At 36.1% G+C, this 27,885-nt stretch overlaps 1 protein-coding gene across 10 annotated transcripts in view; it reads left to right on the plus strand.

The window, feature by feature from the left end:
- The window catches only part of MAPK10 (mitogen-activated protein kinase 10), a 342,250-nt gene that overhangs the window by 169,898 nt on the left and 144,467 nt on the right, over nt 1–27,885 (plus strand). For 6 of the 10 annotated variants that reach the window (XM_032592947.1, XM_030313501.1, XM_030313497.1 and 3 more), the window contains one exon: nt 11,628–11,699. The exons of 1 other annotated variant lie outside the window; for it this stretch is intronic. In XM_032592947.1, coding sequence (XP_032448838.1) covers nt 11,634–11,699 — 66 coding nt within the window. In that variant the 5' untranslated portion in view covers nt 11,628–11,633. Of the gene's footprint in view, nt 1–11,627; nt 11,727–18,458; nt 18,565–27,885 lie in introns of those variants that run through there. 3 more of the 10 variants (XM_030313505.1, XM_030313506.2, XM_030313495.2) reach the window with 3 other exon arrangements.

The raw sequence follows: 27,885 nt of genomic DNA on the forward strand, positions 1-27,885 counted from the left end.
TCCAGATTGTCCAGTTTGTTGGCATATAATTTTTCATAATATTGTCTTATAATTTTTTGTATTTCTGGGGTATTGGTTGTGATAGCTCCCCTTTCATTTGTGATTTTATGTATTTGGGTCCTTTCTCTTTTTGGTAAGTCTGGCTAGGGATTTATCATTTTTATTAATTTTTTTGAAGAACCAACTCTTAGTTTCATTGATCTGTTCTACTGTGTGTTTTGTTATTGTTGTTGCTGTTATTTCTGTATCATGTATTTATGCTCTAGTCTTTATTATCTCTACTTTTTTTTTCCTTTGCTACTTCCAGGATTCTTTACTTGTGTGTGTATTTTGTGAATTTGACTATGATATGCCTTGGCAATGGATGGCTTTTGTTGACTTTAATGGGAGTTGTTCTTTGATTTTGATGTCTGTGTCCTCCCTCAGATTAGGAGAGTTTTCAGCTATAATTTGCTCAAATAAATCTTCTGCCCCTTTTTCTCTCTCTTCATCTTCTGGGACTTCTATGATATGAATGTTATTCAGTTTTAATAAGTCACTGAGTTCCCTAGTCTACCTTTGTGATTCATTACCTTTGTTTCCCTCTTATTTTCAGCTTCATTATTTCCCATAATTTTCTTCTACATCAGTAATTTGTTCCTCTTCTTCATCCATCCTTACTGTTATGGCATCCATTGGGTTTGCATCTCAGTTATAGCATTTTAAATTTCAGCCTGACTAGATTTTAGCTCTTTTATCTCTGCAGTAAGAGATTCTCCAGAGTCTTCTATGCTTTTTCAAGCCCTGTTAGAATCCTTATAATTGTTTTAAATTGTAGTTCAGACATCTTACTTATTTCTGTATTAATGAAATCTCTTGCTGTCATTTCTTCCTGTTCTTTCTTTTGAGGTGAATTCCTCTGACTTGTCATTTTGGAGAAAAAAATAATAAAATAAAATTAAAATTAAAAGATTTAAAAAAATAATAAAGCTAGATCCTAGGTGTGTTTTGGTCTGGTTATTAAGAGAAGCTTGATAGAAAAAAGAAAAAGAAAAAAATAAAAAAAATTAAAAGTTGAAAATTAAAAAATTAAAAAAATAAAAAATTTGCTCTTTCCGTACCCAAGAAAAATAAACCACACAAACAAAAACAAACCCCCAAAGAAGCTAGGTCACATTTCCCCTAGAGCTGAAGCTTTACACACTTTATGATCCGTAGACTTAGTGCTTGGGAGGAGCTGTGCTTGTTCTCTGTGGAAGGGGCCTGTGTCTCTGATTCTCAGGCCAACTTGCCCTAGTAGAGATGTGTTTGGAGGGCAGAGGGGTGTGTGGCTTGGTGTAACAGCTCTGTTCTCCACTTGTTGGCGCTGTTTAGCTCACTGGGGTAGATCAGTGCTTGTTGGATAGGAGTAAAAATGGTTTCACCCTCCTCTCTACTATCCAGAGTGGGAAGTTGGTTATGTCAGAGATGCACAGTCACCTTTTCTGTGTCCAAGTCTTCCGGCAGATTCCCCCTTTCACCCTGTCTGTGTGAACTGTCTGCCCTCCTGGGTTTTATCTCAGACAAAGCCGTGTTTGAAAACCCCACACTTCAGAGGCTCCCTGGGTTTCTACCTGTGCTGATCCTCTGGGGGAGGATCTTGCTGCCCTGTAGCCTGAGCTTGTCCCAGGAAACAGTTGAGTGATTGCGTGGTGGCAGCAGCTCAGAGTTTATGGTAAATTGCAACACACAGCTGGCACCACCGTTTGCTGCCCTCAGCTGGCATCTTTGTTCCTATACTAGTGAATGGGACAGCTCAGTCGCCTTGGCCAGGTCTTTTGCCAATGGAGAGACCCTATCACCTCTATTGAAAGCACTCCAAGGATCCCAGGGGATCCTCAGAACATGCAGCCCACTCCCATGGCTCTGTCCTGCTTCTTCACTGGAATGCTGTCAGGCACTGAGCTCTGAAACTTCAAACTTTGCTGTTTATAAAAAAACTGGTGGTATTGAAACCCTTTCTTTTTTCCCTACCAGTGGTTTTGGGGAAGTGTTTTCTTGTGCTGTCCCCTGTGTGTTTTCACTATTTGTTTTTCTTTACTCTTAGCTTACTGCTCTCTGTGATCAGGGATCCTTCCCCACTGCAGCACCTGAAGCTCTTTTCTCCCACAAATCAACTCTTCGCAGTTCCTACTTTCCATGGGTTGTTGTTTTTCTTTTTGTAGATGTGCAACTTTGTTCTTTAAGACTTCCAATCAATTTCTTGGGTGTTCAGAATGATTGGATATTTATCTTGCTGTTTGAGGGAGGAGGCAAGCCTAGGGTTACCCTACTTCTCTACCATCTTAACCCTCCTCCTCTGTTCCTTATTCTGACTCTTTAATTATTTCACTCATTCCTACTTATGGTCTTGCTAATTGTTTTGATCATATAAAGTTCTTATGGTGGTAATACTTTTTTTTTATAGTATCTGATGATTCTCACTTGAGGTATTTGCTTTCCTTGTGATATATCTGGAGATTTGTGATTTATCTTTTTTAGTGTCTTCTTTCATTTCCGGTACCTGGTAACTTCCAGTTGTGTACTACTCAATGTTTAATCACCAATTCTCTGAAGAAAGCTTGGTTTGTAGAATATACCAGTTTCTATTGTCTAAATGTTCCCACAAAAAACACTTTTAAACCCCACTGAAGTAGCGTCATCAGGCATGGAGTTGGGAAAAGATGTGCCCAATCAGGTTTTGCTAGCTGATTGTAGGAGCCAACTTCATAACACCACTGGCAATTTTCCTTTTTTAATGTAAATCCAAAACTACTTTTTTTGTTACAGTTTACCCAACTAATCTAGAGTTTTGTGATGTGAGAGTTTCCATGTTAGCTAACCCTACCAGGTTTCTAGGACCAGAAGCAATGTTATATGTTCAATATTAAGAAACTTAAAAATGTTTGTATTATAATTCTTGAATTGGTGAATTTTGCTGTTTTTACATTTCTTATTTTATATGTCCTCTCTCTTAATAATCCTTCCTATTTCTTATGTATTTGTTGCTTTCTCATCTCTTATATTCTGGTCTCTATTGCTTTACTCCTGCTAAATAAGTTTATCAAAGGATTTCTTTGGAAGCAATTATCTTGTTATATGAACAATATTTTAAGAGATATTTAGCTTTTAGATATAGACAAGCATAGATTACTTGGAAAGGAATAAAGACAAGCATAGATTACTTGGAAAGAAATAATATATATTAAATTTAAGTATAATTTATGAAAAAGTATTTTGTGTACTTATATACTTATGATTAGAGTCATTGGATTATTTTTGCCTTTATACTGAAGCTAATGATGTGCTTCTACATGTTTGTATCGAGAGTGCTCTAAATCAGAGGTTGGCAACCTTTTATTTTTTCTTTTCTTTCTTTCTTTCTTTCTTTCTTTCTTTCTTTCTTCTTCTCTCTTTTTTTTTTTTTTTTTTTTGGAGGTAAGTTCTGTGCCCAATGTGGGGCTTGAACTCATGTCCCCAAGACCAAGTGCCATATGCTGTACCGGCTGAGCCAGCCAGGTGCTCCTGGCAACTTTTTCTATAAAGTGTCAGATGGTAAATATTTTAGCCTTTGCAGGTCATATAGCTTCTATCATAGTTACTCAAATCTACTATTATAGTGTAAAAGCAGCCATAGACACTATGTAAACTAATGAATGAATGTGTTTCAATAAAATTGTATTTACAAAAACATGTGGTGATTTGAATTTGGTCCATGGGCCACAGTTTGCTGATTTCTGCTCTAAATGGTAGTCCCTGAGAAAAAAAATTTGGTCCATGGACCAAAAGATTTAATAATATCTTAAAGTAAGCAAATGCACAGTTCTTAATAGAACATTAAATTTAATTTTTTTTCTCTGTCGGCACTAAAAAGATAATTACTTGTTTCATGGTATATTTACTTTTCATTTGTTTCTTTATATGTACTTTTCTTTTTTTTTTTTTTTAAAGAATAAATTTATTTATTTATTTATTTATTTATTTTTAACGTTTATTTATTTTTGAGACAGAGAGACACAGAGCATGAAGGGGGGAGGGGCAGAGAGAGAAGGAGACATAGAATCGGAAGCAGGCTCCAGGCTCTGAGCTGTCAGCCCAGAGCCTGACGCGGGGCTCGAACTCACGGACCGCAAGATCGTGACCTGGCTGAAGTCGGACGCTTAACCGACTGCGCCACCCAGGCGCCCCAAATTTTTAATTTTTTTAAAGTAGACTCCACACCCAGCGTGGAGCCCAACACAAGCTTGAACTCATGACCCTGAGGTCAACACCTGAGCTGAGATCAAAAGTCGGATGCTTAACTGACTGAGCCACCCATGTGCCCCAATATGTATGTTTTTTATACATAGTTGGGAGAATTCTTTAGGGAATAGAAGAGACAGAGTATTTTTTTGTTCTTGTAATTAACAATGACTCTGTATTCTCATATTGTACATATGCTTACAGGCTGTTAAGAGAGTCATATTTTAATAAGTCATATGTAATAAATCAAAAACTATTTACAGTATTTACAGATAATGAATTTGTTGTATATCAGTTAAACTTGGAAAGTGCTGGATCTCAAAACATATTGTGTAATTAATTGCTCATTTAGTTCACTCTTGCATGTATTACATTTAGTGACAAACCATGGGAGCCTGGAGCTGCCCAGAACAATTTGATTTTTTTGCATCTGTAAAACTTCTTAAACCTCCTGTGGTTTGTTGGCACATCTCACATACAAACAAATTTAAGTATTGATCTAAGCTATTAAAACATATCATAGTTACATTCTTTATAGTAGCTGTTGTGCACCAGTTCAATCTAATAAATTAAGTATATCTCATTCATACACCTTGGCCTACTGCTTTGTTCAGAGTAGTCATTAACTCATATAGCCATGTAACGAAGAGAAACTCAGTATACTACATAGCAAGGAGTGCACATATGGGACTTTTTCCACAAGAACAACCAGTAATTGAAAGCACTAAACTCCCCAAATTAGCATCCCCTCCCTTTTCAAGCTACTCATGGGTCCTATACTGCACCAAGCTATTGTCATTAATTATACTTTAGACTAATATCGAGATAATGCCCTGGACATTTATGTTGTTCCTATGCAGTGGTGCCAAATGCTTTCTGCCATGTTATTAGGGAATATGATTACCAGACTAGTTTTCTGTAAATCACTGAGAATATCATACTGAACATTCTTTTTCTTGTAATGTCCCTTTGTGGAACAAGGAGTTTCTGCAGTGACTTAGTGACTTAGTCATGGTGCTACATTTAGAATCTTTATAATGCAACCAGGAAAGGTCAGGATGCTTACTTTCCATAGAAAGATTATTCACTCATTAAAAATTAAAATACATTGTTCATTTTAGGTGGCGGGCTGGATATTATTATTTCCCACATGCCCAATTCAGCAGTACAGAACTAAAAACAGCCTTGCTGGGTAGCATTTTGAGGTCATCTGTGTTGGACTCTCATACTCCCACCACTACACACTCCTCATTCCTAATTTATTAGCACCAAATTTGTTGAAAACTTATAGATCTGAATATGCAGAGATAATAAAATACTTAGATTTGTACTAGAGAAGGAAGGAAGCTTTTTTAATTTGAGTCTGCTTTTATTCAATAAACATTTACTCAACATTAGCTCTATACTGAGAATGGTGTTGGGCCCTGGGGTTGTGAACATGAATAAAACATGGTCACTTTACCTGAGAAGGACATAATGTAGTATGTATGGAATAGACATATGAAAAAACAGTTAACAATATTATAAGATAGTCATAATAAAAGTGTGAACAAAGTGCTGTGAGAAGACTGAATGAAAAACTGAAGAGGGGCTGGGAGAACATTTTCCCATTCAATGCCAGAAATGAACATTTGGAAAATGGGAATAAAATAAAAATACCTTTTATAATAATATCAAAAACATAAATGCTTAACAATAAACTTAAAGAAGCATGTGAAAGAACTACGTAGAGAAAATATGTGAGCAAATATACAATACTTTTCTTTGTAATCTAAATTTCCTTAAAATAGAATTGCTTATTTAAGACAAAAATAATAGCCATGTGTTATGGGCTTATAAAACATGTATAAGTAAAATATATGACAACAATAGTTCAGAGGACTAGAGGGGAAAATTGAAGTATACTAGTGTAAGTTTCTTAAACTATATGTAAAGTAGAATCATATTATTTGAAGTTAGATGACTAAAAATTAAAAATGCAAACTCTAGAACAACCACTAAAAAATATGTATAAATAATAAGCTACTGGGTAAAATAAAATGGAAAACAAAAATATACCCAGTTCTTCCAAAAAAGGCTGAAAAAGAGGAAAAAATGGAATAAAGAATACAAGGGTAAAATATGAAACAAAGAGTACAGTAGTAGGCTTGATCTCAGCAATATTCATATTCACTTTAAATTTAAGTGGACTATATACATGTCTTAAAAGACAGAGATCATTAACATCTCCTCCCTTCTATTCAACTTTGTACTTGAACAATTAGGCAAGAAAAACAGATTGGAAAGGAAAAAGGAAAAACTATTTTCATCTGCAGACAACTTTTCTATGTGTAAGAAAAATCCTAAACAAACTAAAAATATTTACTGGATTTAATAAATGAATTTAACAGTGTGGTAGAATGCAAGTTCACTTACAAAAATTAACATTATTTTAAGAAATAAGCATTTGGGAAATGGAAATTAAAAATATGCCATTTACATTAGTATCAAAAATGTAAATGCTAAAGAATACACTTAAAGAAAAACATACAAGATCTATACACTGCAAACTCTGAAACATTCCTGAGGTAAATTAGAGAGTATTAAAATAAATGGGCAGATACACCATGATTATGGATAAACTATACCCAATATTGTTTAGATACCTTTCTTCCCAATGTGAGCTATAGCTCTACTATATTCTCAACCAAATTGCAGAAAGTTTTTAAATAATGTTTTGAAATGTCAGGCTGATTTTAAAATTCATATGGAAATGCAAAGACCCAGAAGAGTCTCACAAATAAAAAGAAGAAAAAAATTTGGAGGACTTACCTAATTTGAAGACTTATTATAAAGCTTCAGTAATCAAGACAGAATGATAATGGGGTAAAAATAGATAGTAGGTCAATGGAACCAAAAAAAGTTCCTGAAATAGATCCACATTTGTACAGTCAATTGATTTTTTGACGAAGGCAGTGAGATAACTCAGTATAGAAAGGAAGTTATTATGACTGAGGATACTTGAACAAGCGGCTATTTATAAGGAGAAAAACGAACTTCAATATATACCTCAATATATAATCACACCATAGATTAAGGGGCGCCTGGATGGCTCGGTTAAGCGTCCGACTTCAGCTCAGGTCATGATCTCAGGGTCCATGAGTTCGAGCCCCGCGTCGGGCTCTGTGCTGACAGCTCAGAGCCTGGAGACTGTTTCAGATTCTCTCTCCCTCTCCCTCTCTCAGATTCTCTCTCCCTCTCTCTCTGACCCTCCCCCCGTTCATGCTCTGTCTCTTTCTGTCTCAAAAATAAATAAACGTTAAAAAAATCACACCTTAGATTAAAATTAATTACAGGTGGATTATATTCCTAAAAGTAAAATTAACAACGCAAAGCTTCAAGAAGAAAATGTGGAAGAATATCTTTGTGAACTTGGTGTGGATCACACCCTTGACAAACTCAAGGAAGATCCCTTGATAAACTCAAGGAAGCACTACTAATAAAAGAAAGACAAAGGAAATGCATTTCATAAAAATTAAATATTACTAAAAGACAGCATTTCTAAGTTCAATATGAAGCCACAAACTGAAAGAAAATATTTATAGTATGTATATATGACAGAAAACTTTCATCTGAAATAAAAGATTTCTATATTTTGTAAAAAATAAGAGATAATCTCCTCCCCCCCACCCATAATCCACCACCAAATGGGTAAACAAATTGAAAAAGCACTTCACAAAAGATTATAAATAAGTGGCCAATAAACAAATAAAAATAAGCTCAACATCATTAGTCACCAGGGGAATAAAAAATAAAACCATAACAAAATGTAATTAAATGTCCATTAGAATGATTAAAATTTAGAAAACTGATAAACCAAATGTTGGCAAAGATGTAAAACACCTGAATTTCGTACATTGCTGCAGGGGATTGATAATGTGTCTCTCAGTTTTTCATAAATAAAATATATTCCTAATCTCATGATCTAACAATTTTTTCTCTTGGTACTTTTCCTGAGAGAAATGAAAGCATATTTATACAAGAATACATGTGGGTAAGTATTCATAGGAGCATTATTAATAATATTAAAAATTAGAGACACCTCAAATGTCCTAAAGTAGATGGATAGCACACTGTGATGCATTAAATGCCATTATTGAATGAAGCATTACTAAAATTTATGCCAATATGGCTGAGTACTAAAAGCATATTGCTGGGCAAAAGAAGCCCAACAAAAGAGAGTGCATACTGTACGGTTGCATTTATGTGAGTTCAAAGACAAGAAAAACCAATTTATATTGAAAGAAGTTAGAACATTGTTTGCTTGGGGGGGCTAGGGTTTTCAGACTATTTTTTATCTTCATTGGAATGTGAGTTACGTGGATATGTGCATTTGTCGAAACTCATCAACATAGATACTTAAGAACAGTTCATTTTGCTATGTGTAAATTATACCTGATTTAAAACTAAATTTAAAAATTTAAAAAATAGAGGTAATTGCCAAAAATGATATATAAATCTCCTTGAAATCTCATGGATACAATCAAATAATCTCACAGATTAAAATCTGAGGAGTAAATCATATTTTTTTTGTTGCTTTGTTTTAGTTTTTGCTTTCTGAGTATATTTTAGTAGTTTTTTTTAATGGGGGATTCACCTTCTTATATAACAGAAAGTCTAGAAGTAGAAAAGTTCCCGAATTTCTTAATTCAGTAGTTTAATGTTATCATCAAGCACAATTTCTTCTATCTTCCTTCTTTATACCCCTCAGCATTTCTCTTCAAGATCATTTCCCATTAATGGCTATTATGTGTGTTTTGATTCCAGGCATTTGTGCCTACACAGCAATGTCTAGCAAAAGAATGAAGGGCCACTAGGTCCTTGTGTCACTTGAATTTTTTCCTATTATAAAATATTTGACATATCAAATGGTATTTCATATATGTAAGGTTTAAAAAAATAATAGTGAAATAGGGACACTTCGGTGGCTCAGTCAGTTAACTGTCCAACTTTGGCTCAGGTCATGATCTCCCGGTTGGTGAGTTTGAGCCCTGCATCAGGCTATTTGCTGCGAGTGCAGAGCATGCTTCAGATCCTCTGTCCCTGTCTCTCTCTGCCCCTCCCCCACTCTCACTTTCTCTCCCTCTCTCTCAAAAATAAACATAAAAAAATTTTATAAAAATATAATAAATAAAAAAATAATGATGAAACAAACATGCGTGACTCTACCACGTAGCTTGAAGAAGTAGACACAGATTCTTGTTGTTACTCACATTAATAGCAGTAGGTAGAATGTCAACATTCATGCCCGTTCCTCAGCCCTCAATCACGTAGGGTGACTCAAAGATCGGGTGACTATTGCATATAGAGTGGGTTACCTTTTGGAAGAGGAACTCCAAAGGAGTGTATTTACACTGGCAAAGGAAGCCATGTATTTATAATGGCAGTAAGCATGGCTTGTCCCAGAGGGACACCTTATCTTTATTATACTGGAGAGTAATCAAACCTGCCCTTTGTTCCAGAGGGAGATACTATCTCTCTCTTCCAAGACTGTTTGCTTTGTAATTATCCTTGAGAAGATAGTCTGGAATAAAGACAGCCAGTGCTTCTGTTTGGAAGATATGGAGAAGTGTGAAAGATCTGATAGAGTATTGTCTTTCAACAGGGGTGTGCTTCTACCCCACCTACACCCCCCATATTTATGATGCATGACCTATTGTCTCAGCATGATTTAATGCATAGTTTCTTCTTTCCCCAAATATTTGGGATGCAAACTTTAACATAATTAGGTTTCCATGTATGTATGTGTCTGTTTTTGGCTCTCTATTAATTTATAGGTCTAGTTCTGCATCAATCCCACATACATTTACTAACTACAACTGTGGACCCTCCTAACCTCCACAAACACCCATTTCGCTCTTCTTCAGGAATGTTTTATATGTTCTTGCCCTTTCATTCTTTCTTAAATTTAAAACATCTACCAAGTTCCCACGTAAAATATTTTTTCTTACAATTCAGACCTTCCTTCTGGGATTGTTTTGCTAGTTCTAAAGTTTGTTTAAAAGTTCTCTATTAAGCTCCGTGCAGGTGTCTTCAATGTGACTTCCCACCATAGATAGATTCTAAGCTTTGTTTCTTGGATTCTACATGCTACTATCTAAAAATGAAAGTTCTCATCTTCAGACATCAGCAGATGACCTAGGGACAAGAGGCAACTTCAGCTCTTTTACTTCTCTGCATGAATTCTTTCACATTGTTTTCAGCCTCAGAATTAATTTCTTTTCTTTTCTTTTTTCTTTCCTTTCCTTTCCTTTCCTTTCCTTTCCTATTCGTTTCTTTCTTTCTTTCTTTCTTTCTTTCTTTCTTTCTTTCTTTCTTTCTTTTCCTTCTGGCACTTCAGTTATGCATTAAAAATATAATTTGTATATTTCATTTAATTTTTTAGGAGTGTTACACTGAGTGGTTTTTAGGATATCAAATCATTCATTTTTCCAGAAACAGAAGTCTTGTGTCAGTCGTGGTTTTAAAATTGTTTAACTCACAGAATTGTGTCTTGCACACAATATATTCAGTGAAGTGAGCTTAACTGAACTGAAAAAGATTTCAGTTGGATTTCTCTGATGCTGCTTCATCATACTCAATAAGACAGTGCTTAATTTGGCATTACCACCATTACATGATTTTATCCTGTCCTTAATACTTTGCAAAATTATAAAATATTTTAAATATATGGAAAATAATGTAATTGAAATCTTTGTACTTAACCAAGATTAAATTGATGTTAATATAGTGCCCATTTTTTTTCTTGGTTTTGGTTTTATGATTACATAACAAAGTAATGTGTATGATTTTGTATATTTTAAAATTTTATATTAATAATATAATGATCTTCATACCCTTTTGAAACTTGCCTTTTCCCCCACTCAACATCATGTTTGAAAAATTTATCTACACTGATACCTTAAGCTTGAATTCAGTTATTTCAAGTCCTATATATAATTCTATCAATTAGTGTTTATTTAAAAGTCCCTTTATTCTGCAATAAGCATGCTTATATATATGCTCTTGAGCATATGTTTGATATTTTTAAAGTTAGTTGCCTAGAACTGAAAGTACTCTATAATAAATTGTTCTAAACTTTAACTTATTAAGTATATCCAATTCTTTTTATCTAATCTTTATGATTGTGATGGTGTTGATCATTATAAAAATAAAACATCTTACCTTATTTTATTATTTAGTGTTTATGATTTGTGAAAAGTACCTAGTACTAGTCGGGATAAGGATTATGCTGAATATATGTTATGCATGACACCTTGTGTTTAATTCAAATTATATTAAAGTTTATGCTATTAAATAATGAAAAATTAGGTGATTTAGAAATTCATGCCCCCCCCCTTTTTCTATAGGTATTTATGAGCCTCCATTTATTGTACTACTGCAGTGAACCAACCTTGGATGTGAAAATTGCCTTTTGTCAGGTGTGTGTTCCTTACAGGTAAAACAAGGTACAGTATATTCCCTTGTATTTCCATTTTGCCATTTCAGCTTGCCTATGTTCTACACCAAGTTAGTATTGATATAGATTTTAAATGACTTGGGAATTAGAGGTGGGTAGTTAGATGTTTTTTCTTTCCCAGTTTTCTTAAGTTAGAATAGAAATGAAGATAATTCTTTTTAATGATTGCAAATAATAGTGTTTAGTCACTGTGTAATGTGATTTCTTATTAGATTTTATTTATACTTAATGTTAGTAATATGTCTTTCCTAATCCTTGAATGTGGCTTCAATCATCAAAATAGCTGAAGTCTGTGTTATCATTTCTCATCCTAAGGACTAATGAGCTCTATGTAGCAGTTCTCTGATACCCACATATAGTAACATGCAGGGGGTGCTCAGTTTGTTTTTTGATGCCCAGTGCTAACTGGTAGTTGGTAAAAGGGTAAACAATAATAATAGCAAATAAAGGTATATTTAACCTACAACGAACAATAATACGAAGGTAGTGTAAACGGACCAGATAAAAGACTGCTTTCCTCTATTCACACACACTATTCTTAGGAAAGAAGCTACCTGGAAGTGCCTGGGTGGCTCAGTAGGTTAAGCATCCAACTTCAGCTCAGGTCATTATCTCATGGTTGGTGAGTTTGAGCACTGTGTCGGGCTCTGTACTGACAGCTCACAGCCTGGAGCTTGCTTCGGATTCTGTGTCTCCCTCTCTCTCTGCTCCTCCCCTGCTCACGGTCTGTCTCTCTCTCTCAAAAATAAATAAATGTTAAAAAAAAAAAAAAAAAAGAAGCTACCTGGGGTGCTTTTTCCTACTGTAGGTATGTTTAGGGTAATCCTAAATTCAGCCTATTGTTATGGTATAATAGTGCTCCTTTTTACTCTCAGGACTGTTCTTTGGATAATAAATTATATAGTAACTTTATTCATGCCCCAAGCAAAAAGCAATTCAGTTTTTCTGTATGATTTTCATTGTATCTTCTCACTGAGCTACTGTAAACAGGCAGTGACATGCATCCATTGAAACAAGGTTTAAAAAATAACTACACCTTCTATTATTTTAGTACAGTTTTTTTCTGATTCTAGAAGTAATATGTGCTTATTACAGAAAATGTAAAAACGTATACAGGGAAACAAATATTCTCTCTCAGTGTAAGTAGAATTTCTATTGGAGAATAAAATGTGTTTGTTACATGCTACAAATAGGATTAACTGATCTGCCTCATCTCTCTGACCTCTGAATGTCATAGTACTGGAGACCTCAGGCCTTTAGATAACTTCCAGTCTCTAACAAGAACTCTGGATCTGGACAGCCTTGGTTAGAAACTCCAAATATACCACTTATTAGCCATTTACTTGTGACCTTGGGCAAGTTACTTAATCTCTAGGTGCTGTAGTTTCTAAATTTGCAAAAAGAGGACAATCATAGTACCTACCTTCCAGGGTCATGAGAATTAAGTGAGTTAGTACTTGCTAGAACATGTGTTTGTTAAATGGCTAACTAAACTTCAAATAAATTTGCATTCATTCTTCTGGTGCTCCAATTGAGTCCCAGTGTTTTAAGTATTATCAGTATCTTGACTACTTCCACAATTATGTGGTCAACCCAAACCTCTCTCCAAAATCAGACTCAGGTCCAAGTGCCTGTCCTACATCTTCACTTACAGGCCTGTCAAACTCTGCAGACACTGAACCAAATTCCTGAACTTTCCTCCAAAATTGCTCTACTCTAATTCAGTAAATGCTAGATTCACCTTTCTCAGGGCCTTAGAACAAAATCTTTGAAATCATCTTTTGGGCAGCACTTCCCATTCAGTTTGTTAGCAAATACTGTTGGCTCTATATTTAAAATATATCTGAAATCTCACCACTTCCCAACATTCTGTCCATTACCACTTTGACCCAACTGTTATTTAAATTCTAGTTAGCTGACAGATAGTGTAATTAGTTTCAGGAATAGAATTTAATGATTCAACCTACTATGGCCTCTTGCCTGGATGATCACCAGAGCTTCCTCCTTTGCTCACCCCCACAATAGTGAACTCTCAAAACATCAGCAAAAGTCATATTTGAAAAGTATAAGTGAGATCATGCCTCTCCTTGGCTAAAACCAAAACAAAACAAAAACCTTTCAATGTCTTTCCATCTCACTTACGGTAAAAACCAAAATTCTTAAAATAAATACCCAAGCCTTTACCATGTAGTCACCTAGAGACCCCCTCCCAGAAATGCTCTTCCTTTAATGTCCACTTGGCTCACTCCTCCACCACCATCAGGACTTTGCTCAAATGTCATTTTTTAAGGGAACCTTTCCTGGTTCTCCTATTTAAAATTGCCCCTTCTTACCTAGTCTGCCTACCTGACTTCTCAGACTTCCTCTCCCCCTATAACACTTTTTGGTAGCTGGTATACCATATGTGTGACTAGTATGTTGTGTCTCTCTCTCCACTAAAATGCATTTTTCACAAGGGCAGGAATTTTTTCACTGGTGTGGTGGAGCAAGCTCACACAGGCTCACAAGAGTTGATTGAACACCTCTCTCCCCAACTCAAAGTTCAATGGTGTGAGGTCAGTAGATTGAAGTCTGTTACTATCGGAGTATGTACATTATGTAAATAAGCAATTACTACAAACAAGTCTCCTCCCTCCCTGTGGTTGTTGAATATTTACCCAGCATGCTGTTGAAATTTTGTCTCATTTGCACACTGATGTGCCAGAGTGCTAACCACAACATGTGGCATGGCGTGGGCTGTTACTGAATATTTGCATAATGAATCAATGAATGATGTATATTTGGTTTAGGTAAGCAGTTGCAACTGTGACTGTGCATTGGTTGAAATGAGCAGGACTGAACTTCTGGGTAGAATGTCTGGGCCCTACCACTGGCAGGCTATTTGACTGTGTGCTGTTTCCTTAGATTCCGAGAGCCTATTCATTAACGATGGCCATTAATACTTATAAAGTGAACCGCAAACAAACAAAAAACTAATTCATGTTTTATGTATCTCAAGGTTAAGTCTGAACTTCAAAGATGATCAATAAAAGAGATCTTAAAACTTAAGCTGTAGTTTTCAATCCAGAGTCTTTTTGTAGGTTAACTCTATTTTTCCAATCAGCTCCCGATCTTTGTGCACAGATGCAGAATGTCTCTTTCTAGTGAGAGTTCTTTTAAAGCAAAGGAATAAAGAGAAGTAAAGCATGAGCTTTATTAATGACTCTGATTTTTTTTTTTTTTTTGCTTTTGGTATTTTGCTTTCTTTTTTTAGCTTTTGGTATCTAGATACATGCATATTGTATAGATTTTAAAACATATAAAAATATTATAGTAAGCAGAATGTTGCTGGTTGTGACTGAACATTTTGTTTACTTTCCATGTAGAATTTTTATTTGATGTCTGTTTGTTTATTTATTTTTCTTTTCTGTAGCCCTGTGCCTGACTTACTACTCTAGCAATTTAGAGAAAAGAGTGTTTTCAGTTTTAGAGACAGTTATGCACAGGGATTTACTTTCAAACTGTGTTTTTGGAAGCTTCTTGTTTCCTGAGGCATTTCACAGGTTCCTGGTATGCTGTTGTGTTTAACCTGATCACCAGCAGGGTTAGGTTGTTTCCAACTTCTTGTCAGACAGACAATACACAAAGACCTTACGTAATTTGTCAACAACTGGTCAAGTGTATTCAGAATCCAGGTCTCTTGAATCTTAATCTGTGGATTTTTATACTATGTAGTATTTCCAATTTTTTCATTTGTTATCAATAAGCAGTTACAGAAAATATAGAAAGTTAAATTGCTTAAGATTCTCTCTCTCTCTCTCTCTCTCTCTCTCTCCCCCTCTCCCCTGCTTGAGCTCTCTTTCTCTCTTTCTCAAAAACAAAGACAAAAACAGAAACAAAAACTTACTCTTGTAGCAACATTGTTGATCACTTCTGATTTATTATTTTTTAGTGCATCATGTTCCTCTCTTAATCTTTAGAAATTTGAGGATGTTAGCAGATACTTTATGGGCTATGTTCACTTCTTAGAACTTTTTATAAACCTGGAAATAAGTAAACCAGGGAACTTAAAAAGATGGGTATTCTAGAATGCCCATGGAATGGTTTAGTTTTAAGTGATATGTTCAGATTACAGTACCTAGGACATTAAAAAAATATCATTAAACCTGATGCCAGGGTTATAGTTTTAAAAAAATAGTTTTTTGCTTTAAAGCATATTGAATTTGAAGTATCTTGATTTGCTCAACTTTATTTCATTTGATGGGTTATGGTGTTTCTGTTTCAAAGATGATGGAACTATGTGGTTAAAACTTTTACACTTCATTGGATGGCCATCTTAGATGGAAAGAAGTCTTTTATACCAGCATAGAGGAGTGGAGCAGCAAAGGAAAAGACATTTTGATGGGGCAAGGCAAAGGAAAACCTGTATAATCTTACAGGGAAACTGAAAACCATTTTTGGTGGTCTATGAAATAAATGGCATTGTTTGTATATTTTAGATTTTTTTTTTTTAATTTTTTTTCAACGTTTATTTATTTTTGGGACAGAGAGAGACAGAGCATGAACGGGGGAGGGGCAGAGAGAGAGGGAGACACAGAATCGGAAACAGGCTCCAGGCTCTGAGCCATCAGCCCAGAGCCCGACGCGGGGCTCGAACTCACGGACCGCGAGATCGTGACCTGGCTGAAGTCGGACGCCCAACCGACTGCGCCACCCAGGCGCCCCTGTATATTTTAGATTTTTGCGGAGATTGTCTGCCACCTCAAAACACCAAATTAGACACTGACTTCCTATAAATATGGTTTAAGGGAATCAGTAGATTGAGCATGGATATATTTGAAGTTCTTTGTATTTTGTAAATGAATGGCTATAATTTTGAGATATAAACTGATAAACCTTTCCTTTATTATTTTAGTTTTTCATGTAACAGGGAAAGAAAAAAATTATCTTAGTTTTTCTTTTCAAGGGATTTCTTGTCCTGTGTATTATTTGAGGAAGCCCAGCTCTGACTTTCTTCTATATCTGCTTTTATACATTGCGTTTAATTTTGCATTCATTGTCTAAAATCCCAATACAATAAAACCTTGGTTTGTGAGAATAATTCGTTCTGGAAACATGCTTATCATCAAAGCACTTATATATCAAAGTGAATTTCCCCATAAGAAATAAAGGAAACTCAGATGATTCATCCACAACCCAAAAATATTCATATAAAAATGATTACAATACTGTAATATAATACAAAATAATAAAGAAAATTCAAAACATAAAGAAAAACAAGCAAATCAACCTGCACTTACCTTTGAAAACCTTCATGGCTGGTGTGAGGGAGACAAGAAAGAGGAGAGGTGGGTTATTGTGTAGGATGACTTTCACTATCACTAATGGAATCACTGCTAGCTATTGGCTCAATGGAATCTTTTTCTGCATGGGGGCTATTGTATATGCTTGGATGTTGACTACATTTACAGTATTAATAAGCTCTTGTCATACTCTATTTAATGTAACTCACAATAAGGCAGCAGAGGAAAGGGTCTATATCTGCAGGCAGTCTGACCTAGAGTGAAGCAACGCATTCCTAAGCTAACTCTTGTATGGAAAAACAAAGCACTGTCCATTGGTACTTTGAAGGGACAAAAAATACACTAGTGCTGGTTGTGGGCACCTTTCAGTGTTCTGAAAAATCACTGATTTCTGCCAAATACCATGGCTAACATCCGAGCATGGGAGATGGTCACCCACAATACTGCAACGAGCGAGAGAGAGATAGAGAAGAGCCATTGGCTCAGTTGTGACCATGTGATATTTGGTGTCACATACTACTCATATTGCAAGACATTGCTCGTTTATCAAATTAAAATTTATTAGAAATGTTTCTCATCTTTCAGAACACTCGCAGAACAAGTTACTCGTAATCCAAGGTTTTACTGTATGTATATGCTTTCATGCATGGGCTGTCCATGGGTAAATTACTAAAGACATAGCAAACATTCTTGTGAAAACATGGTATATCTTGAATCATGAAATAAATCACTGAGATATATATACTATCAGGATAATAGCTAGCATAGCTATTTTTATGAGTGAATGTTTCATCATGTTTGAAAGTACTTTTTTTCCATATGTTCACATGTGACAATGGCTGCAGAAAATTTCAAAAGAGAAAATTTAATGTTATTTATGTCTTATACCTTGGGAAGATTTTTTTTCCTAATGACTTATTAAATAATTATTTGAGTTAATGAATAGATTTAGTTATGCTACAAAGATTAACAAAAAAGTGTAAAGGTCTTAAGATCTGTTTCTATAATGGTGAACTTTCTGTATTGGTTGATTGCGGGTATGTGTTTGGTTTGCTTGAAGCACGAAAAGGTCAAACTTGACTTCTTGTTGAATGATCTTAAACATGAATGTAAATATAGCTTTGTACTATACGTTTAATTATGGTTAAGGTATTAATCAGATTAAATGAAGTTATTGCCTACATCTTTAAAAATAGCTGTGCTATAAAATATCCCAGAATTACCTGTGGTTTTCAGTGTATGGTAAATCATGCTCTGTAAGGAAAGCATCAATATGTGCATTCTATTTTGATCTGCATAGTGTTCTTTAGTAATCAATGCATTCATTATGCTCTATTTTAATTCCATGTGACACTTTGGAAAATACATTAAGTGATAATTTTGCTTTTCTGTACAGGTATTATTTGAAGTTGGGGTGCATGATATACAAAAGCTGAATTTTTCAGTAGGTTAAGAAGAATAATGTTAATTTAGATCATGAGTTCCAAAACCAGTTCCAATCTGGAATGTGTCATTCAACTCTTCTTTTGTTCATCTTCTCTAAAGGTGAATATTTATTTGGTTATATACTCTATACATCTCTAACTGATTCCTAAAAATGTTAAGGCAGTTACAAAAGTGCATATCCAAAAGATGAAAACCCAGACTTTGGAGAACATGGAACTACTAAACTTAAGTACTAATTAGATCTTTTTATAATTGTGCAATGAAAGAATCTTAATAATATAATGATTTGGATTTAAGAATAATGTTCTTTATTGTGTAAATGAAAACAGGGTTCCAGTGTCCATATTTTTAAATGTAGCATTTGATAAACTCTAATTTCCCCTTCTAAAAAACATATGAGACAACTCTTTGTAAACATTTTGATTCCTAAATGACTTTTTACTTTTCTTTTGAGGAAACATAACCTCTTACTCCTACCCTAAGAAAGAGTTTCTTTAAAAATTAACTATTATTTAATAAGGTGGAAAATTTTTCCTGTCTTGACTATATAATACCACTTATTACTGGCTATTTTATACTTCTTTTTTTATTGTAGACAAATTGAGAACGTGTAAATAAAAAATGTAGAATTCAGTGTGATTAGTTTAATAGGCTAAATCATTGTGGTAATGAAGCCAGCATTCCAAGTTTGATCCTTTAAGAGAGAATTTAATATTAAGCTCTTTGAGGGCAGGAACTTTATATTCTCTGTGCCTAGAACATTGCTTGACAATTGTAAGACCAAAGTAAGTATTTGTTGAATGAAAAACATACTGGAGTAATAGATAGACCTCAAGTCTCAGTGACTTATCAGAGCAAAAGTTTATTTCTTCTTATACAAAGTCTAGTACAGGTTAACAAGGGTTCTTCTCTATCTGGTGACTCAAGAATTTAGGTTCTTACTATCTTGTGATGTGCCAGCTAAGACACCATAGTATGGAAAGAGATGGATTGTGGTGGCACATCCCCTAAATGCCCCTGAATTTAGCTAACACCTGCCATTTCTACTTGTAATCCATTGGCCAGAAATCATCACATGGCCCCAACAGTACTACAGGGGAAGGCTGGGGAATGTAGTAGAGGATGTGAATATTCATGGAACACTGTTTTTGCCACAGATGAAAACACAGAAAAATATTTTATTACCTAACCATTCTGAACCCTGTTGGTTATTTATTGACTATATAGCAATATTATAGTGTCTTGGGATGGCACTACAGTTCAAGCCAACTTTTTGTTAAAAACATTCTAAAATTGCTATTTAGCTACGTGCTTTTAAATGTTATCTTCTCAATAATAATAATTGTACTAGTATAATTATTATTATCAATAATAATAATTATACTAGTAGTAGTAAACTTTGTTGATGGTTTTTTAAGTAAGCTTATACCATACTAAGAGCTTTACATAGATGATCTCATTTAACCTTCTCACTAATGAAAAGAGTAGCATATCGCTGTTATTCCATAAATAAGTATACTGAGTATAAGATTGTAAAAAGCTTGACTGAGAACTGACAGTCATGATTCTTAGAGAAAAGCTGGATTTTTACCCTTTGCTAAAGTTCTCAGTCTAGGATTTCTCAATGGCAAAATCAGAATATTAAGTCTTACATGAAATGATTTATTATACACCTAGCACCGTGTCGTGTCCTAATACTAGCTTGGTGATTAGCAGGCATTCAAGCAGTATTACTTTTCTGCCCTCATATATAAATGACAAAGGGCAGAAACCATTCCCACTTTATTATTGATTACTGCAATGTGCTTTTTCACGTCATTGAAAATAATGGTTAAACATAATTTAAGTCTTAAAGTTTTACTGCATTATTGATTTGTTATAAGCCATTGATTCCACAGAGTATCCATATCTGGGAAACCAATATAAAAGTCATATACCTTTCAGGCTGTAATCCTCCTCAGAGAGTAATACTTTAAGAAACAGAGTGGAGAAAATATGCTCTTGACAAAACAGAATCTAATCCTAAATATCATTAAGTATTGTTGTCTCAAATCTCCCTTTTTAAAACTCATATGTAAATTATTTGATTCAGATTTAAAATGGGTTGAACCCATATTATGGTATTCTGCATAATATTCATGGTCATTCTGCATGGAATAACTCATTCTGCATGGAATAGCTGCATGAAATAACTGGTCATTATATGAGAATGAATAGCTCAACATCATTTATACCAAAAGCACAATCACCACTTTTGGAAGATACTTTTCTGTATCCAAATGACAATACTAAAATAATATCTAACAGATTAACCAGTTAATTTTCTGTAGGTTCATTTTGTAGCTAATTTATCTTGGCTATCCATAGCATGGATATGGTATATCCATAGCATCTTCAATAGTGCCTGGCATACAGTAAGTGATCAATATATATTTAACAAGCAAATAGAATCAGACCCTTTACATTTCTAGGCAGTTCTGAAAATCCACCTTTCCCTCATCAACACTGTCTACTTCAATCTTGAATTATGTAATGTTCATCTAAGTTCAAACTCCAGGCTAAGACAATAGATAAATACAAGAGAAGGGCATGTTATTCATTCATTTCTCTTGATCTTCTAAGCTCTATTCCCATAGCTCACCTTATCATAAGAAAACCATATCCTTGTTCTAAATTATTCTAACTGAACTAGTGAATGGTTTAGCAAAAAAACCAAAAACCAAACAAAAAAAACACATGTTTTAGAGTTGAATAAACTTCAATTTATATTAATTGACACGACTAATTAATGGTTCTAAGACCATTAATTCAACCAATGTTGAACCAATTAACAGCTCTGTACGCCACTTTCCTCGCCTGTAGTTAGTGTTAAATACAGTATTTAACAGAATACATACAGAGTTCACCTTTAGCAAGTAAGCAATTAATACTGCTTTACCTTTCTTTCTCCCCTTGAATTATTGAGAGCTGATGTCATGTAAATCATATGAAAAATATTTTTATGCTTTTGATTAAAAATATATCTACTATTTGATGTTTGATTCCGGGTTATTACATAAAGAACTATTGAATATTCTTCCTGAGTTAAGTACTAAAGAGATTTTATCTTTCCTATGAAGTGGTCTGGTATGATATATTCTGTGAGATTAATGAATCAAAACTTGCCACTTAATTGTGTTTTGTTGTTGGTTGTCATTATGTTTTTCTTTTGGATTAGTGGAAGAATGACACTAAGTTTTGTGCTCAAAGCAATAGATAGTCATAACTTAAGCCTTCTGGTAAAACTGTCATCTCCCAGCCTGCTTTATTTGAGGTCTGTTCCTAAAACTGGATTTAATGATTTTATTGTTACCATATCCTTTACGGTGTTCTACACAAATCCTTTTTGGAACCACACAGAATATAAATAATAAATGAATGAAAGAATAAAATGACTTGCTCAAGTTTTCACAGGTGTTAAGTGCAGAACTAATCCAGGCTTGGTGTTATTTTCAGCTGTACCATTCAAGAGAAACTAAGGAAGCTCAACCTCTACATATTTTTAATTTTCTTTTTTCTTTTTTTGAACGTTTATTTATTTTTGGGACAGAGAGAGATAGAGCATGAACGGGGGAGGGGCAGAGAGAGAGGGAGACACAGAATCGGAAACAGGCTCCAGGCTCTGAGCCATCAGCCCAGAGCCCGACGCGGGGCTCGAACTCACGGACCGCGAGATCGTGACCTGGCTGAAGTCGGACGCTTAACCGACTGCGCCACCCAGGCGCCCCACCTCGACATATTTTTAAACCTTAATGTCTCCTGCTCAGGAAATGACTAGCAGTAACATAGGACAGTCATACACAAATGAAAATGGGTAGGGAATACTTGTGGCATATAGGTTATTAAGTTTGAGAAGAATGCAGTCAAAGCTTTGGATACCTGCAGGATAAGATCAGTAATGTAGGACATTTTTCTTTGCAAAACTCCACAGCTAAAGGCTAGCAACTAACTGATAATGCGGACTCATTCCACAAAGCCCTTTCTTACAGGTCTGCATAAAGTGCAGGCTTTTCACAGAACAGATTATATTCAGATTTCCTCTCTGCCTACCAGACTGCCAGTGGCAATAATATCTTCTTTTAATTTAGCTTTAAAATTTTTTCACAGATGGGGTAAAGGGAGGAAATGGGTTTGCTTTGAATTTTTGCAGAAAAAATTTCTCCTATATCCACATAGAAACATTGATTCATTTAAACACGAGGGGCACCTGGGTGGCTTAGTCGGTTGAGCGTCCGACTTTGGCTCAGGTCATGATCTGGCAGTCTGTGAGTTCAAGCCCCGCGTTGGGCTCTGTGCTGACAGCCCAGAGCCTGGAGCCTGCTTCGGATTCTGTGTCTCCCTCTCTCTCTGCCCACCCCCCCCCCCCCCGCTCATGCTCTGTCTCTCTCTCTGTCAAAAATAAATAAACATTAAAAGAAATTTAAACATGATATTAATATTCAGTGGAGGAATGATTTATTTAAAAAAATAATGTGAATCAATAATAGAATAGACTGTTCTAAACCTATAATTATTTTGAACCATATTGATTTTCATAAGTTACCACTGTGGTGATTTATAATTTTTAAATACAATATTACTTATTTATAATTAACTAATTTCTTCTCTGGAAAGACTTTCCATTTTGATGAGCATTTATGAATACCTTTGTGTTTTAATATAAATTCAATATAAACAGATTATGGAATGTTTATTTTTATGAGCTAATTGAGAGAGCATCAGTTGGATACTATATTATACCTATGAAACACATCCCTGGGAATATGATGTCTGGGCCTACTAATGAGGTGATGATTCCAAGGAGAGTCACCATGACATTTTTAATTCCATGTCTTTTGTTTACTTGGTTTGACATGCATTGCTTCCTGTTTTTACTTCTCCAACTAGCCCTCTTTAAATGGTGACCTCTTACGTCTCTTATATTTACTATTCTCTTAAATACTGATTCTTCACACAATCCTAAAATTTGTATGGAACCACAAAAGACCCTGAATAGCTAAAGTAATATTGAAGAAGAAAACCAAAGCATCACAATTCCAGACTTTAGCTTCTACTACAAAGCTGTCATCATCAAGACAGTATGGTATTGGCACAAAATCAGACACATAGACCAATGGAATAGAATAGAGTACCCAGAATTAGACTGACAAATGTATGGCTAACTAATCTTTGACAAAGCAGGAAAGAACATCCAATGGAAAAAAGACATTCTCTTTAGCAAATGGTGCCGGGAGAACTGGACAGCAACATGCTGAAGAATGAAACTAGACCACTTTCTTACACCATTCACAAAAATAAACTCAAAATGGATAAAGGACCTGAATGTGAGACAGGGAACCATCAAAACCCTAGAGGAGAAAGCAGGCAACAACCCCTTTGACCTCAGCCACAGCAATTTCTTACTCGCTGCATCTCCGAAGGCAAGGGAATTAAAAGCAGAAATGAACTATTGGGACCTCATGAAGATAAAAACTTCTGCACTGCAAAGGAAACAATCAACAAAACCAAAAGGCAACTGACAGAATGGGAAAAGATATTTGCAAATGACATATTGGATACAGGGCTAGTATCCAAAATCTATAAAGAACTTATAAAGTCAACACCCAAAAAACAAATAATCCAGTGAAGAAATGGGCAGAAGACATGAATAGACACTTTTCCGAAGAAGACATCCAGATGGCCAACAGACACATGAAATGACGCTCAGTGTCACTCATCTTCAGGGAAATTCAAATCCAAGCCACACTGAGAGACCACCTCACACCAGAGTGGCTCAAATAAAAAAAATCAGGAAACTACAGATGCTGTTGAGGATGTGGGGACCCACATCCTCTTGAACCCTCTTGAACTGGGAACCCTCTTGAACTGTTGGTGGGAATGGGAACCCTCTTGAACTGTTGGTGGGAATGCAAACTGGTGCAGCTGCTCTGGAGCACAGTGGGGAGGTTCCTCAAAAAATTAAAAATAGATCTACCCTGTGATCCAGCAATAGCACTACTAGGAATTTCGCTACAGGAATACAGGAGTGTTAATGCATAGGGGAACATGTACCCCAATGTTTATAGCAGTGCTTTTATCAATAGCTAAATTATGGAAACAGCCTAAGTATCCATCAACTGATGAATGCATAAAGAATATGTGGTTTATATATACAATGGAATACAACTTGGCAAAGAGAAGAATGAAATCCTTCCATTTGCAGCAACATGGATGGAACTGGAAGGTATTATGCTGAGTGAAATAAGTCAGTCAGAAAAGGACAGATATTCTATGTTTTCACTTCATATGTGGATCTTGAGAAACTTAAACAGAAGACCACGGAGGAGGGGAAGAGGAAAAAATAGTTACAAACAGAGAGGGAGGGAGGCAAACCATAAGAGACTCTTTTTTTTTTTTTTAATTTTTTTTTTCAATGTTTATTTATTTTTGGGACAGAGAGAGACAGAGCATGAACGGGCGAGGGGCAGAGAGAGAGGGAGACACAGAATCGGAAACAGGCTCCAGGCTCTGAGCCATCAGCCCAGAGCCTGACGCGGGGCTCGAACTCACGGACCGCAAGATTGTGACCTGGCTGAAGTCGGACGCTCAACCGACTGCGCCACCCAGGCGCCCCACCATAAGAGACTCTTAAATCCAGAGAATAAACTGAGGGTGGATGGGGGATGGGTGGGGGGAGGGGAACATGGGTGATGGGCATTGAGGAGGGCATTTGTTGGGATGAGCACTGGGTGTTATATGTAAGCCAATTTGACAATAAATTGTATTAAAGAAAATAAAATAAAATAGTGGTTCTTTAAGTGAGGAATTTGTTAAAAATACAGACTGTTAGCCTTACCCCAGTTCTACTGAATCAGAAACTTTCAGTGAGGCTCAGCAATCCATCTCTTACAAGTCCCTTAAGTAGTTCTGATCCATTTTGAAACTTCAGAATCTTTATTGGCTGGTCATGCCCTCCCAGTGTGAAATTTTGGTTCTTCCCTTCCTGGATTCAGCTTATCAGCTCCCAGTGACCTGAACTGGGAAAATTTTTTTTAGCATTGATAATTTTTTATAGTACACTTAATGGCATACTTTCATAGGAACATTTTAAAGAGAAAGTTTATATTTGAACTTTATAATCATGAAAAAACTGCATGGAAATTGAGGATAAAATATACTGTATTAAATATGTTCTGAGCTTTTTGAGTTTCAATTTGGATTTGTAAACTTGGGGCACAGATGAAATCTGGCAGAAGCTTTTCAACACAACATATTTGCCATCAAAATTTTGGTTACAACATCAATCCAAGAAAATTTCCAGTGTAGTCATCTCTCTGTCTTACTGTTTAATAATTAAAATAGCTTTTCCCAATTATTTGAGGTACTTTCAAGGATGTGTTTTCTAACTTTTAGATTTTATATGAAGTTTAATTCAAAGTTAGGTATAAAGAGAATACTTGAAAGTAAATTGTGTGTGTGTGTGTGTGTGTGTGTGTGAATTCACAAACTTTGTAATGATAATTTTTGAAGATGGCAGTGTAGGAGGACACTGGGCTAACCTTGTCCTGATGATCGCTTAGATTCCATCCACATCTACCTAAATGACCCAGAAAACCACCAGAAGACTAGCAGAATGGACTCTCCGGAGCCAAGCGTAGACAAGAGGCCCATAGAAGAGGCTGAGGGTAGACAAGAGGGTGGAGAAGCAGTGTGTGCTACATGGACTGGTGGGAGGGAGCTGGGGTGGTGGAGGGGCAGCCTGCTGGGAAAGGCAGGGCCCCTGAAGTCTGGCTTGCAAAAGCAGAGGGGCCGGACTCCGTGAGTTCTGACAGCCAGCGCGACTTAACATCTGGAATGTTAAAGGTCATGGGGCGCCTGGGTGGCGCAGTCGGTTAAGCGTCCGACTTCAGCCAGGTCATGATCTCGCGGTCCGTGAGTTCGAGCCCCGCGTCAGGCTCTGGGCTGATGGCTTAGAGCCTGGAGCCTGTTTCCGATTCTGTGTCTCCCTCTCTCTCTGCCCCTCCCCCGTTCATGCTCTGTCTCTCTCTGTCCCAAAAAATAAATAAAAAAAAAAATAAAATAAAGGTCGACAGCTCTGCTCTCATAGAGCAGGGAGGGAGAGAGGACACCAGTAGGGAGAGTTGTTGAGCCCTGGAAGGACAAAGCTCGGTGGGGGAACAAAGGCACTGGCAAGCACCATTTCCCTCTCCCATCCACCAGCCAAAATTCCAAGAGGAACCAGTTCCTGTCACCGAACTTGCTTGTACCTTGCAAACGCCCAATTCTGTGCTTCTGTGGATCCATCCCTCCAATGGACCTGCCTCCCTCCTGGTTCTGCAGGGCCCCTCCCACAGGGGACCACCAATGGTAAATCGAGCTCAGCCTGCCCCTCCCTCCCCTGTGCACCTTGGGGATCCACCCCTTCTAATATGCCCTTGGCCAGATCCCATCGAAGGAGCACCACAATCCTGGAAGTGTCCAAGCTGCCCAGACAGGGGCCACACCACTCCACAGTGAGTCCTGCCCCTGGGAGAGGGGAAGATAAGGTAAACACCAGTCTGACTGTGGCCCCAGCGGTGGGCTGGGGGCAGACATCAGGTCTGACTGCGGCCCTGCCCACCAACGCAAGTTTCTCCAGACAGCACAGGGGAAGTTCCCTGCAGTTTAGCTACCACAGGGACTACCCAAAATGGTGAAATGGAAGAATTCTCCTCAAAAGAAACTCCAGGAAGTAGAGACAGTTAACAAATTGATCAAAACCGATTTAAGCAATATAACAGAATAAGAATTTAGAATAATTGTCATAAAATTAATTGCTGGGCTTGAAAAAAGCATAGAGGACAGCAGAGAATCTATTGCTACAGAGATCAAGGGACTAGAAAAGTGGTCATGAGGAACTAAAAAATGCTATAAATGAGGTGTAAAATAAAATGGAGGTGGCCATAGCAGAGATTGAAGAGGCAGAGGAGACAATAGGTGAATTAGAAGATAAAATTATGGAACAAGAAGAAGCTGAGAAGAAGAGAGATAAAAAATCCAGGAGTATGAGGGGAGAATTAGAGAACTAAGTGATGCAATCAAATGGAAAAATATGCATATCATAGGAATTCCAGAAGAAGAAGAGAGAGAGAAAGGGGCTGAAGGCTGAAGGTGTACTTGAACAAATCATAGTTGAGAACTTCCCTGATCTGGAGAAGGAAAAAGGCATTGAAACCCAAGAGGCACAGAGAACTCCCTTCAGACGTAACTTGAATCCATCTTCAGCACATCATATAATAGTGAAACTGGCAAAATACAAGGATAAAGAGAAAATTCTGAAAGCAGATAGGGATAAACATGCTCTAACATATAAAGGGAGACCGATAAGACTAGTGACAGATCTATCTACCAAAACTTGGAAGG

This window comes from Lynx canadensis, chromosome B1 (assembly GCF_007474595.2).
Source record: "Lynx canadensis isolate LIC74 chromosome B1, mLynCan4.pri.v2, whole genome shotgun sequence".
Taxonomy (NCBI): Eukaryota; Metazoa; Chordata; class Mammalia; order Carnivora; family Felidae; genus Lynx; species Lynx canadensis.